The 16350-nt window shown below is 38.6% G+C and overlaps 1 protein-coding gene across 1 annotated transcript in view; it reads right to left on the bottom strand.

Annotated features, from left to right (window-relative positions):
* Window positions 1-588: 588 nt before the first annotated feature.
* The window catches only part of LOC577908 (DNA-directed RNA polymerase III subunit RPC2), a 29916-nt gene continuing 14154 nt past the window's right edge, over window positions 589-16350 (bottom strand). Inside the window, exons 11-27 of the mRNA XM_030992806.1 lie at window positions 15231-15341; window positions 14605-14694; window positions 13919-14081; window positions 13143-13296; window positions 12052-12225; window positions 10414-10541; window positions 9135-9220; window positions 8406-8529; window positions 7673-7831; window positions 7145-7268; window positions 6710-6853; window positions 6364-6430; window positions 5379-5484; window positions 4693-4789; window positions 3620-3757; window positions 2930-3079; window positions 589-1829 (exon numbers count right to left, since the gene is read on the bottom strand). Of these exons, the coding sequence (XP_030848666.1) occupies window positions 1700-1829; window positions 2930-3079; window positions 3620-3757; window positions 4693-4789; window positions 5379-5484; window positions 6364-6430; window positions 6710-6853; window positions 7145-7268; window positions 7673-7831; window positions 8406-8529; window positions 9135-9220; window positions 10414-10541; window positions 12052-12225; window positions 13143-13296; window positions 13919-14081; window positions 14605-14694; window positions 15231-15341 (2145 nt within the window). The 3' untranslated portion in view covers window positions 589-1699. The remainder of the gene's footprint in view (window positions 1830-2929; window positions 3080-3619; window positions 3758-4692; window positions 4790-5378; window positions 5485-6363; window positions 6431-6709; window positions 6854-7144; window positions 7269-7672; window positions 7832-8405; window positions 8530-9134; window positions 9221-10413; window positions 10542-12051; window positions 12226-13142; window positions 13297-13918; window positions 14082-14604; window positions 14695-15230; window positions 15342-16350) is intronic.

Below are 16350 nucleotides of genomic sequence, written 5' to 3'. Positions count from 1 at the left end.
AAATTTTAGTTAGGACCATTCCGGTGAGGCTATGTCATTTTTTTCACAATTCAGTACTTTTGCTAGATGCAGCAAGAAATTTCCACCTGACGGTTTCCCATAGAATCACTGTTGCATAATGAACATCCTAGTTTTAATCATATTTTGTTTTCAAAATAATAGAAGTTATTCATTTTTTACAACACTATTATATGGAAAACTTTAAACTATCACACACAAATCTCTTGCTAGTTCAAGCCTGACTACCGTTGCGAAATGAGAAATTTTAAAACAACATTGCCTCAGAAAAATAACCCTAGAATCAGAACAATATATCAAATATTAATGTTCTTGGTGTCATTTTACTCAGAATTTTCTACCCAATAAAACCAAAACAATGACATTATGTCCATGTTGTATAATCTCCATTGTCTTGATCTTTTGGGGCCACCTTATTGAATGAGAGAGAGACAGAAAACATAGATAACAAACTTTGTGTTTGATATAAATATATCTTTATTGTAAATCAAATCAATTTCACAATCTTAATCATGAAAAACAATGTCAAAGTGTAATACAACTGCTTTGCTGTATAACTTCTGAGTTATTAGCTTGTCTTTGTTTTCTTATTCCTTCACAAGGCCTTCCATAATCTTAAAATTATAAAAAAGGGCAGCACTTTAAAAAGTAGCAATATTCCACTTTCAAGAAATCAAACATTTAAGGCTCATGCAGATATAGGTAACCCGCAAAAAAAAAAAAAAATGTCAGGCAACAAAGGTCCTGGGCATATTCACTGAGCTCTGTGTTAAAAGATACAGAAATGTGAAAGCACATTACACTTTAGGTCATCAAAAAAAAAGCAGCATGGTTTTGCTGAGTCCTTTCTGAACCTGAGCCCTTACTGACCATTTTTCAAATTGGCATCACTTTTGATTTGTCAATGAAGAAAATGGTCAGGAATGATAATTAAATCTTGGACTAAAAGCACTGCACCGTCTCCATTATCTGTCTTTGTTACTTGGTAATGAGCATTAATGCCTCGTCAAAGGGCACTAGCACATTGACTTGGTTTCGAACCCAGGACCTCCCGGTCCCGGTCCCGGTCCTCACTGAGCTATTGCGCCTCCTTGTTATGGTATAGTCTTTCACATAGTCTTCTAACCCTCCGTTGTCTCTGGATGGTGTTCATGCAATGCCTAGATCTTCAAAATTCTCCAGTCACATTACAATCTCTGTGCATCTCACTGTGAGTTCAGGCCTTGGTACAATGTTCATAGACTGAATTAACAGAGAAATAGCTAAGTATATATCTGAAATGTCTCTTTTCATGTTATTTTTATAGCCAAGTACTTGCTGATGTTAGAGTAATTTTTATCGGACTTCACACCTCCATAGTGCTGGCACAACCGTCACGAACTGCTCTCCTCTAAAATGTCCTCCAATCATTCTATGTATTTCTTCAACTTCAATCAAACTGAGATCACCAACTGCAATAGCATCTTGTATACTTGTACATTACTTTCTCGTATTCCAAATATTTGTTGAGGTTTCAGTCATATTATTTCTCCTCCATAGTTTTTCAAATTGTTCATGGACCACATTTCATCTACAATGTCCTCCCATTCCGATATCTCTCTGCATCTCACTCTGTGTACTTCTTCAACTTTATCATGGTACAATGTTCAGAGACTGAAGTTCTTGACAGAGCAGTTTGGTATCACTCTGTGTATTTCTTGAGCCTTAATCTTGGTATGATGTTCATCGACTGGAGTTCTTGGAAGAGCAGCTTGCATGCATATGGTATCCTCAACGAGGAGATGTTCTGAGAGCAATGGCAATATGGGCACCTGAGCAAAATGAGACAATGTTTAAAAAGCTGTTATCATTTGAATTCTTAAATTTCTATACTCATAACATGAATTTTCATAACAAAGCATTAACGGCATCAATGTTTCCAGTTTTACAAATCTGAGAAGCTTGGCCCTACATGTTATCAGTCTGTGATATGGTGTTATATATTTAAATCCCTAAAAAAATTGTGCTTTAACCCTATTTACCCTATTTAGCCCGTAGACTGTAGTGAGAAAGAATGCTTAAATATGAATAATGTCTGATTTATGGGCAAAAATGTGAATTTTATGACCTTATTTGCATAAATTACCATAAATATGCAAATGAATGAATTTTTCAAAAAATTGAAATTACCATAGTATTCTATACACTTCACTTGACATGTAGGCAAATTTTTGCGGCGATCGGGCGTTTCACGGCCAAGATCATGTGGGGGGGGGGGGCCTTAGAAACCCCCCCCCCCCCCCCCCCCCCCGGGGCTATGCAGCTTCAAAATAGCCCGCGCTAAATAGGGTTAAAATGATCATGAAGTGCCTCAAAAAAGTAAAAAATCTTTGAGTGACCGGTTTTACCATACGCATTTTAACTAATGGACTGTAGTGGTATAAAAACTTTTGGGAAAACGGTTTTTGAAATTTCGAATTCCAAGCATAAATATCTTGATAATCAGACAAGCATGGGATTCCTGACTGACCTAGAGGTTTATAATTATGCTTGCAGCATGAGGTAAATCCAGGATTTTGTTTAGAATTTGAGACAAAGATACCCAATCCCTTTAACAACCTTTGGCAAGACATTATGCAACATTTGCCACTCTCTTTCAAGGTGGAATAACTAGAAGACCTGGGGTGTTCCACAATGATCCTAAGTTGAACTTAACTCTAAGTTGAACTTTGGGGTAGGTTCAGGATAAGATATGGTGCCTGCATGGAGAAGGGGTGAAGATAATGACTCAGTACAGAATGTGTCACACAACCTATTGTCATTATTACTTTTGTATCAGTGATGGCCCCTACATGCTAAGCTACTTTTTTGCCCGATCTTTGGCGTTCCATTCATTAGGGAGCCTCCGTTCTGGACCTAGCTTTAAACTCACCATCCCGAATGACCGATAAGCCCGCAGTCTCCGCACACATCCACCTGGAACTGGTCGCTGGAGATCATAAGACGCTCAAGGAGCAGCATGCTGGCTCCGTAGCCAATCAGACAGTCGCGTTCCATCTCGCCCAATCGCAAGCCTCCATCTCTGTCATGTGACACAGATAATGAATGTGTGAAGATTATTAGTTGTGAAAGCAAAGAATAAGCTAAATTTTCATTTCTTACAAAGAAATTTTAGAGTCCATGACTGTAAAATTTCACACATGATATCTGAATGATATATTTTAAACACTTGCCAAGTTTCATGAAGTTTGCAACAGTCTGCAAAAGGGACTTACTGCCTTTAAAATTTACTACACTATCAGCCCTTGGATGTTGCATGTTAAGGGTAAGCCCCTTGAAACGAACGATCAGGAATACACAATCTTATGAAACAAAATGACCAAAGACTAAAAGAGAAATAAACATGAAAATACAGTCAAACCTGCTTTAGCATCCACCTGTATATATAATAACATCTGTCTACGTCTACAAAGACCACATTTTCTGTTTCCCTTGAAAGTGGTTTCTCATTGAAACACGTACTAAAGGAACCTGTACATCAAGAACATCTGCCAATTAAGACCACTGTTCTTGTACTCTCTTGGGTGGTCTTTATATACAGGTTTCACTGTATCTCCCTTACCTAGCTCTTCCTTCTGTAGGTTGTCTGGTGAGGACAGCTCTTGGTCCTTTGGCTCTGGCGTGCATCTTATCCAAGACCATGTGCTTCAACTTCTGGTAGTAGACAGGCCCGAAGTAGATGTACGCTGTCAGAGGCTCTCTGTAGGTGTATGCAAGCAAAGTTTCATTTAATTGTTTTAATTTTATTTAAAGCCCCACTGTCCTACTTGTAGCTACATTGTACTTGCTCCCTTTATATAGAAAACTTCCCCAATCGGTGCCTGGTGGTCCCCCATGATCCTCTTTTTCTTATGTTAGTTGAGAGCTGAGTTAATAAAACAGCCACCTGTCAGTGACCTCGCTGTGTGGTCTAATCCCTTATGGCCCAGTAGTATTGACGGTAATTAAGACTAGGGGAGCGTTTTACAAAGACTACGATCGACTTTAAGTTGGACTATGGCAGGCCATTCATGCCACTAGTTGCTCATACCATTGGTCTCTCAATTTAATTATGATCTTTAGATAATATATTTTCCTTCAATAATGAACTATCAACAAATGTAAATCCTGTAGATTTGTGACCATGATTTGTACGTCCCTTGAGAGACCAATGCCAGTAAATGGTGAGAGCAAACAGTGGCATGAACAGCCTGCCATAGTTAAGTCCAACTTAAAGTCGACCTTAATCTTTGTGAAACATCCCCCAGGGGTCCTACCTCAGCCCGATGAATGTTCTTCCTTAGGGTCATGAATTCATTTTTTTTTTAAACATACAGCATTAAGATAACATACATACAAAATAATATTAACGAAGAAAATATTAACAAGATCATACATGTAACTCATAAGGAAAACAATATCTAAATAAACTGCACTCAATGAATGTACCTTCACTCCATGTACTTATTTATGTGACGTTGGAAAATCACATATGATGATTCACCTTTGACTTCTGGCGAGATTGAGTTCCAAAATTTCGCACCAAAACAAATGAAACTCTTTTTCTTCGAATATGTTCATAATTTCAGCAATAAAATATTGTCAGTCGATGCAATGCAAATGGAATCTGCTGAGAGTCTGAATGCGTTCCCTTACCCTGTAATACCAGATGTTAGGAAGTCTTTGCCCAGGTAGTTGAAACCATGCTTCCTCAGATCCTCACAGATGTCGACAACCTTGTCTCCTCCAAAAGCTGCATTGGAAGAAAGAAGACGTACATTTAATAATAATATCAATCAGATCAATTTATATAGGGCAGCTACTATATATATATATATATATATATATATATACTCTACTGCATTATGATAAAAACAAAACTCTCCTGACAGTGCTACTTTTAAATACAGACACACAACAACAGATATTCAAAAGCTCCTAAAAACAAGTGTGTCTCTTCAAAAAAGCTTTGAAGATAGCAACAGATGATGCTTTTCTAATGTCTAGTGGTAGTTTATTTCAAAGCTTTAGAACGGTGCAATGAAAGTACAATCTCCGAGAGTTACTGTTTATGTGTGAGATAGCTTTAGAAGCAGCTTGTCCTGTGTGTACTGTGTAAGTTATGGGCATATGGATGTGATTTAAAAGACATACATGTCCAAAGGTTTTTTCTTTCTTAACCCTTTCAGAACAGGATTTTTTTTCAGGGCTTAATTGATCGCATATTATTCTTTGAATTGGCAACAATAATATTTTCCTTTATTCTTCCTCCCGCTGTAATCCATAGCGGTTTACTACAGATTACATAAATAAACCTTTCAAAAGGTTAATTGTTTGCTTACCTGTGCCGTAATGGAACTTTCCTTCCAGTACACCAGCCTTGCCTGCGAGGAACTCAATGAGCTTGCCCACTGTCATACGGGAGGGGAAGCCATGAGGGTTCATGATCTGAGGGACAGAGAAGTGACAAAAATATTTCCATACTATACTTTCTTCACAGCAAACAATATTCAAATGATTGTTTTATCCATTGACTGTGGTAGTGAAAGTTACAATGCAAAACGCTTAGATATTAAATAGTCTTCTTCTTTTTCTTCTCCTTCTTTCTTGTCCTTGTCCTTCTCATCCTCCTCTTTTTTCTCCTTCTCCTTCTTTTTCTTCTGCTTCTTCATTCATCGCTATTTCCTATTGGAATAAGATTTCTATTCAAATTGTTAGTTATGAATATCCGATGTGAAATATAAAGACCTGGGGGGTGTTTCACAAAGATCCTAAGTAGAACTTAACTCTAAGTTGGACTTAAAAATTATGGACAGCCATTGGAGTCTTAAAATGAAATATATTCAAAAGCAGAAATTCAAGTAATTTAGACTTTTTATAAATTCCACATCCAGAACATGAAATCTCCTTGATGATAGAAAATATGAATGATTTGAATAAACAATTAATGCCTTTCAAAATAACTTTCACAAAATATTTTCAAAGATGCTAATGGCTTTCCATAATTTTTAAGTCCAACTTAGAGATAAGTTCTACTTAGGATCTTTGTGAAACACCCCCCTGGATAAACTTCCACAATTGACTCTTTCTTCTTTGGAAAGCAATTACCAGAAGGAAAGAGATAAACAGTAAGACAAGACAGAAAAAAGAAAGGAGAGAGAAAGACGAGAAAGAAAATGTGATGAGAGGACATATCATGGGGAAGGAGCTTTATCAATCGTAAATAAATATCTCTTCAATAAACTTGAGTGTAATTGATGTGCTGTACACTAGCTTGAAAAGAGTGATAATTGGCAGAGGTATGGATGATTTCATAATGAAACTTACGATATCTGGACAGATCCCCCTCTCATCAAATGGCATGTCTTCTTGTTGAACGATAAGACCACACACTCTGGAGAGAGAAAATGAAAGAAGTAGTGTGATGAATGTATAATTCCTCGTTATAATTACGACTGGCACCATAATTATAGTTTGACATTGAATTCATCATTGTCATCGTATTAATGATCATCAACATTACAAACATCATGATCATCATCACCATCCACCCCTTCGTCCTGCTCTTGTTCTTCCTCATCATCATCATCACAAGCACCATCCTAATCACCACCACCACCACCACCACCACCACCACCACCAACACCACCACCACCCCCATCCCCCATCTTACCCCTTCTGTCCATGCCTGCTGCTGAACTTGTCTCCAATCTCCGGTCTCCTCGTCTGCCTCAGGAGAACCTTGAAGAGAAATGCTTCTTCTGGGTTAGATGTGACCAAGACCTTCTCAATGTAGGAGTCGGCAGTTCCCTTGTACCTACAGGATGAGAAGAAAATTTATCAGAAGATCTGGGGGGGGGGGGGGGCTTTTCACAAAACTTGTCGTCAGTGACAAATGACATTTTTTGTTTATAAGCTACTGAAATCCTTGCTTCTGATTGGTTATCAACAGATTTGTCACTGATTTTTGTCATTTGTCATTGAAAAAAGGCTTTGTAGGGCATGTAGGGCTGTGAATCTCAGATTTAACATTGTTAAACGATCCCTTTAACCACAACGATTAACACCGTTATCAAACAAAGGCCAATCAATGAGATCCTGGACTTACGTGATTGGCACCTCTCTGTAGTCGTGTTGTTGAGGCTGGTTGGTTGGGCTGGCTTGAAGAGGATTCATGTTGACCACTGGCATGGACTTATTGAGCAAGACCTGTTTGTTGATCACTCTCTCTCCTACACGGAGAAACAAATTCAAAGACCACTTGATGCATATTTCCCCCCCCCCCCCCCCCTAGAACATCGCCATTGATACTTAAACAGGTTCCACTGGAATTAATATCATACATTTAATTAAAAGCTTTAAATCACTTGTTCCTAGAAAGAAATTCCAGTTACTCATTGATAGTTGTGAGCCTGAAGATTACTTACAATAAGTATGAAAAATTAGAGTGCTGCATTTTCTACTCAAGCTACTCAATTTTGTGACAGACACTCACAACAATGTGGCAGTTAAGGTTTTCGGTCTGCAGCAAATAAGGACTGAAGAGGGAGAAAGCAAAGGTGAACAATCAAGAAGGAAACCTCCTTTTGACCTTTTAAAAAACAACAACAACAAAACAAAACAACATCTGTTCTACCTGGAGCACAAACTCCATCTGCATCAAGGATGCGGTGCCTCCAAATGGGTTGCCGTGACAACGGATCGAGCTTAGGTCCCATCAGACGATCGAATGACTGATTAGCATACCGCTTCAACGTGCACTTGGTGTTACGGTACACCAGACATCTACCAAAACCTGCAACAAATAATTTGTTGGGAGATACGAAACAGATGCAAAAGGCATGGAAATGTATTTCTTGGGGTATTGTTTAGAGGGATAAGATTTAAGGTAATGTTTAGAGGGATAAGATTTAAGGTAATTAAGAGTAAATGAGAGTAATATTGAATAGTATCATCTTCACCACCACTAATACCCTCATCACCACCACCAATACCATCATCATGATCATTATCTTCACTATCATTCCACCACCATCATCCTCATCACCACCAACAATACCACAACCAATAAAATCACCATCATCATTACATTATCTCCATCATCATCATCATCACCATTATAATCATCATCATCGTCATCATCATCATCGTCATCATCATCATCATCATCATCACCATTATAATCATCATCGTCGTCGTCGTCGTCGTCGTCATCATCATCATCATCATCATCATCATCATCATCATCATCATCATCATCATCATCAGCAACATCATCATCAACACCACCCCCATCAGAACCAGCGTCACCACCACCATAACCATCACCATCATCACCACCATCACCATCATCTGGTTTTGTTTGTTACCTCTGTCGACAGAAGCCTTGTTGAGAATGAGTGCATCCTCTATGTCATACCCACTGTAACTCATGACAGCTACCACAGCGTTCTGACCTGCTGGAAGCTTATCAAACCCTATCAGATCTATCGTCTGCATAGACGAGTTAGAAGGGAGAGAGAGGGAAGGGAATGGATAGGGAAGAGAAGGAGAGGGAGGGAAGAGGAGAGAGGGTGAGGGAGCGAAGGAAGGATAGAGGGAGGGCAAGGGAAGGGAAGGGAGAGGGAGGGGAGGAAAGGGCGAGGGGAGGGAATGGAGACGGAGGGAAGGGAGGGGGAAGGAAGGGGAAGGAGAGAGGTGAGGGAGGGAAGGAAGCAGAGAGGGAGGGTGAGGGAGTGAAGTATGGAGGGGGGAGAGGGGGAAGAATGGAAAACAGAAAGAGATATACATTAGCATTTAAAATGAAATATGTATTTTTGTGGGGTTCCAATCTTTCCTTTTCTTAGTGTAGCTTCAATTCTTCAAACAAGTTATACCAGCAAATCAATTTCATACATACTACCTGTAAAGAATAGAGCAAGAGAAAAGAGTGTAATTGGGTTTAACACCTTTTTTAATGATACAAAATGTACATCCTGGATCTGTTTTTAAATTAAGACATAAGCTGATAGCACTAAAGTTGGCTAGAATATCCCAAGTCTTCACTGTATGAAACTTTCTTCCGTTCTCAACGCATTCAAAATGATTCATACCCTTACCTTGGATTTGACAAGCGGTGCCATGGGGTAGGCCAGTAGGTACATCAGCGTGTCTATGCGATTCCGCTGGTTGTAAGCTATGGTACCTGTAAAGATCAAAATAGTGATGAATAAATCTATAGCATACAAGTGAAGGATCAGTGGTCTTGTAACTAGGAGGTCCTACCTAGGTTCGAAACTAATGCATCTGTGCTATTTGGAATAAAGGCATTACTCCTTATTCAGGGGTGATAGTGAGTACTAAAAAAAAAATAGGTTTTTTGTTTTCCTCTCAACCACGCCCCCCTTGATTAAACAAAAAGAAGAGGATTCGCAGGGAAAAAAATGGCATCTAACAACATTCCCCCCTTTCGAGTAAGAAAATTGGGAAAAAAATAGGGCAAAATAGGGAAGAATAGAGAAAATAAGGATAAAATAGGGAATGGAAAAAAGATCTGGTAAAAAAAAAAAAAAAAAAAAAAAAAAAAAATTTAAATCGGGAAGAAAAAGAAAATCGGGAAAAAATCGGAAAAAATCAAAAAAATCGGGAAACCGATTTAAATCGGGTTTTTATCAGGCCTGCTTATTACCAAGTCCCTCTGAGAGAACTTGACGCAGTTGGTCCCCTGGTTGTTTACTTACAAGCATACACATACTTTCTTAGCAGTCAGGTAAAACAAACAAACAAAGCTGGAACATATATGACAGATACAATGTATGACATTAAGCATTAGAGTAATATGATGTATATTACCATATGGTAAAGGAACAGTATATGGCAATTACTAACACAAAGGCTTTTGTCATCCAACCAGGTCCCCATTTCTCTCTTGGGTACAGAGTATCAAATGTAGATTAATGCCTTGCCAAAGGACATTAGAGCCAGGTTGGGGATCAAACCCATGACCTGTGCATTTCAAGTGCTTAAAGGGGCTGTAGCATGATGAGACTATGTGTCTTTCCCGTGGCCTGGCTCGGGCCAATTGGGTATAATACTGCTACAGATGACGTGACTGCAGCAGGCATACGTCTTCACGTGCGTGCAACATACATGAAACCGAAGCGTGAGGAGTACTTTGGTGTGTTTTGCAAATGCTAGTGTTGTGAATGCTAGCGCGTGCTGATCCAGGTAATCAAGTCCATTCGTTTACGTGCAATTGTCCAAAAGAAGTTGTAGATGGCGTCAACCAGTATTTGCCACGCTACAGCCCCTTTAAACCATTCGACTATGACTTCTACAGTATATCTATAATCACCCCTACATCTCCCACTGAATAGATATGGGAAAGGATTATCTTACCCATGGCTTGCTTGCCCATGGCACACTGGTAGGTATTCCTGGGAGATTGGTTGTGATGGGGGTAGGGGATCAGTCCAGCACACACACCAAGAATGGTGAATGGCTCTATCTCAAGGTGAGTTGTCTCTCTGTTGGGATGAAAGACATAAAAGATAGGATCACCAGTCAAGATAGACTAAAGAGGAAGAATGGTAGATAATCACATCTTAAAAATGAGGTACAAACATATGTATATTGGTTAAGCACACAGTTCAAGAATGGTGAGTTTTTCTATCTCAAGGTGAGTTGTCTCTCTGTTGGGGATGAAATACATGAAAGATAGGATCACCAGTCAAGATAGACTAAAGAGGAAGAATGTTAGATAATCACATCTTAAACATGAGGTACAAACATATGTATATTGGTTAAGCACACAGTTCAAGAATGGTGAATGATTTTATCTCAAGACAACTTGTCTCTCTGTTGGGGTGAAAAACATGAAAGATAGGGGCACCAGTCATGTTACACTGAAGAAGAAGATCTGTAGATAATCACATCTAGATGATGTGATACATATATATGTACATCTAGATGTGTATTATTTAAGCACACACACCGAGAATGGTGAACGGTTCTGTCTCAAGGTGAGTTGTCTCTCTGTTGGGATGAAATGTATGAATGATATGATCACCAGTGAAGGTACAATGAAGAAGCACAGTGGTGAAGAACTGTTTTTAAGACGGGGCACAGGAATGGTAAATCGCTCATTATTAGTTGTCTCCGTTAAGCCGAAAATTCATAAGTATTGGAGAAGGTACACTGAATAAAGAGAGTAGCATCACCAAGGTAATGGAATGAAATTTTAGATATGCCAGCCTCCAACTTGCAACGCATTACAAAGGGGAGTTTTCATTCAACTAAGGTAATTATCATTCAACTAAGGTAATTATCTCTAAGTTGGACTTAACAATTATGGAAAGCCGTTAGCATCTTTGAAAATATTTTGTAAAAGTTATTTTAAAAGGCTTAAAATGTTGATTCAAATCATTCATATTTTCTATTATCAAGGAGATTTCATGTTCTTGATGTGGATTCATGAAAAGTCTACAACACTTGAATTTTGCTTTTAAATATATTTTATTTTAAGGCTACAAATGGCTCTCCATAATGTTTAAGTCCAACTTAGAGTTAAGTTCGACTTAGGAATTTTTGTGAAACACCCCCATGAGCTCCTTGCCTTGACGGGAGAGAGAAGGAAGAGAGAGATGAAGATAGAAAGAGAGAGAAGAGAGAGATAAAGATAGAAAGAGAGAGATGAAGATAGAAAGAGAGAGAAGAGAGAGAGAGAGGTATAGAAAGAGAGAGGAGAAGAGAGAGATGAAGATAGAAAGAGAGAGAAGAGAGAGAGAGGTATAGAAAGAGAGGGGTGGGGAGAAGGAAGAGAGAGGGAGTGAGGAAGAGAGAAGAAGGGAGATATGAAGATAGAAAGAGAGAGGAGAAGAGAGATAGGGAGAGAGATAGGGAGAGAGAGGGGTGGGGAGAGGGAAAGAGAGAGAGGAAAGGGGATAGAAGAGAGAGAGAAAGAGAGAGAGGGAAGGAGAGAGAAAAGCGAAAGAGAGAAAGAGGGGGGGAGATATAATTCTGAGCTCCGTGACTCACTTTGAGATGTGTGTTTCGTAGAGCGCCACCAAGCTGTCATTTTCCTCGTTGACGTCAAGGTACTCAACCAGCCCCTCCCTCAAGAAGTCTTCAAAGCTTCTGAAGCCTTGCGAGAGCTCTGTCATGTGCTTGTCCAGCACCCTCGGTTTGAGATTCTCAACAATTATGTAAGGTCTAAATGATCAGAAGGTACGCAAAGAGAGAGACAAAAACGAATGATGTGCATGTATATGTTTAACTATTAAAACTACTGCCATCACAGTTAAAAATCAACATGAACACACGTATGTTACTCGCCACTTATTCAACAATACCATTCAAACAATCATCACCACAATCATCTATTCATTGCTTTGGCCATCACCAACTCTAACACTTTTGTTAGCTCTACCACCAATGGTCATCATCATTACAACCATGATGGCATGGTGGCTCAGTGGTTAGAGCGCCCGCCTCATGAACGGGAGGTCATGGGTTCAAACCCTGGCCGAGTCATACCAAAGACTTATAACAATAAGACATTCTGCCTTCTAGCTAGGCGCTCAGCATATAAGATTGGAGAAGGGTAGTAATAACATATTATGTTATGCAGGGCCCGCTGGAAGAGCAGTTTCATAGCTTAAGTGGCTACCCTGGGTAAATAAAACGTTATTATTATTATTATTATTACCATCACAAACACCATTAGCATCATCATGATCATTACAATCACCACCAGCAATATCACCACCATCTACATCATCATCATCATCATCATCATCATCATCTTTAGTATCACCATCATCATCATCATCATCATCATCATCATCATCATCTTCAGTATCATCATCATCATCATCATCATCTTCAGTATCATCATCATCATCATCACCGTTGTCGTCGTCCCTATCATCATCATCATTATCACTGTAATCATCATCATCATCATCACCATTACCATCATCACCGTCGTCATCATTTTCATCATCATCATCATCATCATTACTGTTATCATCACCTCCATCACCATCATTATCATCATCATCATCATCATCACCATCAGGAGTGAACACCATCATCATCTCCGCCAACATATCCATCATCTAACTTACCTGCACACCCTCCCTCCATCTGATGCAATGGTGACACATCTCTGGGCGTGGTTTGGACAGATGGAGACAAACTCACTGATGTACCCCGCCCTTCTCACCAGACGGAAGGTACGCATCAACCTCTTGTGCTCTCTGACCACACCCAAGATGTTACCTGTCAATTTCATATCAATAATCAATATTTTATTTAATGGTTCCACTATTGAAGAAGACAGAAGATTTCAATAATAAGGGATATTATTTTTTGCACCAATAGAGTTGGGAAAGAGACCCACAAATATTGAAGCCTGTTCAAGATAAAACTTGGAACGGAGCAACGAGGGATGAAAATAATCTATTCCCCTCATCTTTTGAATAATTTGCTTCATGAGATGAATTCCCCAAAATGGTTATTTATTTTTAACCACTTAAGAAACTTACGTCATTCCTCATGTTACAACCTCTCTTTTTTAGGGGGGGGGGGGGGAGAGAAAAAAAAAGACATTGTTTCTAACTAGTAAAGTAGTGACAAAAATTCTTCAAGTCAACAAATATTCACTTTTTATCTACCAGATTTATACCTTCAATTCTTTTTCTTGTAATCTCTTCTGTCAAACCTGCTTCAGCGACCAGCTGTATAGAAAGACCACCTGTCTACAAAGACCACATTTTTTGTTTCCCTTGAAACATGTAAGAAAGGCACCTGTACATAAAAACCACCTGCCTATAAAGGCCACTTTTCTTATCTCCCTTGGATGGTCTTAACAGACAGGTTTCACTGTACTAGCCAATCTTACCATTGAGGAAGACGACGTAGACATCTTTCATGCTAAGCTCCTCCCCCGACATGAGATGCACAGGCTCCACCCCCAAGTTGAATGCTAACTTGACAATGGGGGCCTCCTCCATGTCCGTTGTGATGTGGGTCATGAGCGCAAGGTTCTTGATCAATCCACATCCCTTTAAAAACAAAAAAACACAAACAAAATATTGATAGACAGTTAGAAGTATCTGAGGAACCAATAGGCATAATTTTGATTGATTTTGATTGATTATAAAATGATCGGAGAGTCACTAACCTACTCATTCGAGTCCCATCTGTTGCAATTCATCACAGGTTCTTATAACATGAGCCCTGATGTCACTAAGATTTGCAGGCCCAAAATAGCCCCTTCCGCACTACAATTTTATTGGCTAAATGAATTTTGAGAACCATATATCAGTATAATTTGACCGATTCAAATTGTCACAAACGAAATGATGCAATTTCTTCCAAATTTGGATCCTAGTTACAAGAAAATGTGATGGGCTTAAAAAGGTACATGTTCATATCATATCATATCTTCCAACCCCTTTTCCCTATTCAATCTAAGATCTGTATCTTTAATTTTCTATTTGATATGATTTGTAGACTATGTTTGGCGCATGAATAATACACTGAATAAAATCACTTGTTACCAAGACTGGTGATCATTTCTCTTACCTCTCCTTCAGGAGTATCAGATGGGCACAGCATGCCCCACTGGGATGGTTGAAGGGAACGGGGACCACTCACTTTTCTGGTCTTCTCAAACTGTAGGGGAATAAGAAATATCATTCTAACTTGAACACTGTGCATTATCATCATTCTCTACAAGCCATATCTACAAAACGTTTATAGAATTGTTTAGTCAAACTTTGCAATCCTGCTTACATTCATTAAAGTTTTTTGTCTAAATAATATGAAAAACTTAAATGTTACCCTCATGATTTTGGCACAGCATCACTTAAATGTACAGTGTAGTTCATTCAATAGTGAGATTCTAAGCTCTAGATTTAATGATTCTTTGAATACTTAGACAAACACAGCTACCAACTAAACAAAGTCTGCAATGCCTTAAATATCTTAGTTTCAGAAAGATGTAAATTTCCTACTGGAAATACACTCAGCACAAAAAGAAAGTTGACACTATATATAATTAAGATTTTCAAATAAATATCTAATATAACTTATCTTTTATATATCAACATAAACATAAATTAATCCTCTGATTCAGTTCACTTTTTTCCTTCCCAGGCACAGGTAATGCCAAATCACCAAATAATAATGAATAACAATAATCATAATACCTGACTGGATATTCTTGTCATCATCCCCAAGCATGAGATGTAGGAGAGTCTGGATAGAACCTGCGTCACTCCAGCTCTCTCCATCTTGAAACGCTTCACAGACCAGTTACCCTTCAAAGAAATAAAAGTAATAATTTCATATTTACAATTTTTAATATATCCAAAGGGAGTGTAGCTTGGCAAATACTGGTTAACGCCATCTACGTCTTCTTTTGGAGAACTGCACATAAACGAATGGACTTGATTAACGGTAGTGAGCAACTCATTCTCTACATGGTCAGCGTTCGTGAAACAGACCAAAGTTCTTCTCATGCTTTGGTATCACGTATGTTGCACGCACGTGATTGCTGCGGTCGCGTTGTCCGTAGTCGTATTATACCCGTTTGGCCCCGAGTCAGGCGACAGGAAAGACACATAGTCTTGTCAGCCTACACTCCCTCATATAGCTCGATGTTGGTACATTCAAAAGTATGCCAATATTTGTTTTCATCTGTAATATTTCCATTGAGTGATAATTGATAGTACATAGAAAAGGACAACGACATATATAAAGGGAAAATCTAGCAGCTGTTTATGTCTATGGTACAAATAATACTTACTGTGGATATAGCTGTAATGAGTCTGTTTGTGATCTGTTCTTGTCTCATATACTTGACAATATCCAAACTAACATCATTCTGATCTCTACAATTAACATCACATTTACATGTCTTCCTACCAATATATATTGCTAAACTAGAACTTTTGCAACATGAAACTTTCATGAATAGAAAACTTTGCAAAGATTCTATGGTGTAACAGTTGTGATTCCATTATTTTGAGGCATTAAACTTTTGCGGTTCTTAAACACTTGTGAACTTTGCAAATTTGTGTGCACTCCAAAATGTCTGGTTTTACAATTTTCATTGATCAACGAACCACCGGGCTAGTGTTTATAGATATACAGTTAAACCTGCTTTAGTGACCACCTGTCTACAAAGACCACCTGTTTACAAAGATCACATCTGTTGTTTCCCTTGAAAATGGTTTCTCATTGAAACATGTACTAAAGGAACCTGTCTACAAAGACCACTTTTTGTGTTTCCTTGGGCAGGTTCGACTGTATATAACACATTCTTAC

The sequence above is a fragment of the Strongylocentrotus purpuratus genome, unplaced genomic scaffold (assembly GCF_000002235.5).
Source record: "Strongylocentrotus purpuratus isolate Spur 01 unplaced genomic scaffold, Spur_5.0 spur5_scaffold_20, whole genome shotgun sequence".
Classification (NCBI taxonomy): Eukaryota; Metazoa; Echinodermata; class Echinoidea; order Camarodonta; family Strongylocentrotidae; genus Strongylocentrotus; species Strongylocentrotus purpuratus.
This window is presented reverse-complemented; position numbering and strand designations above follow the sequence as displayed.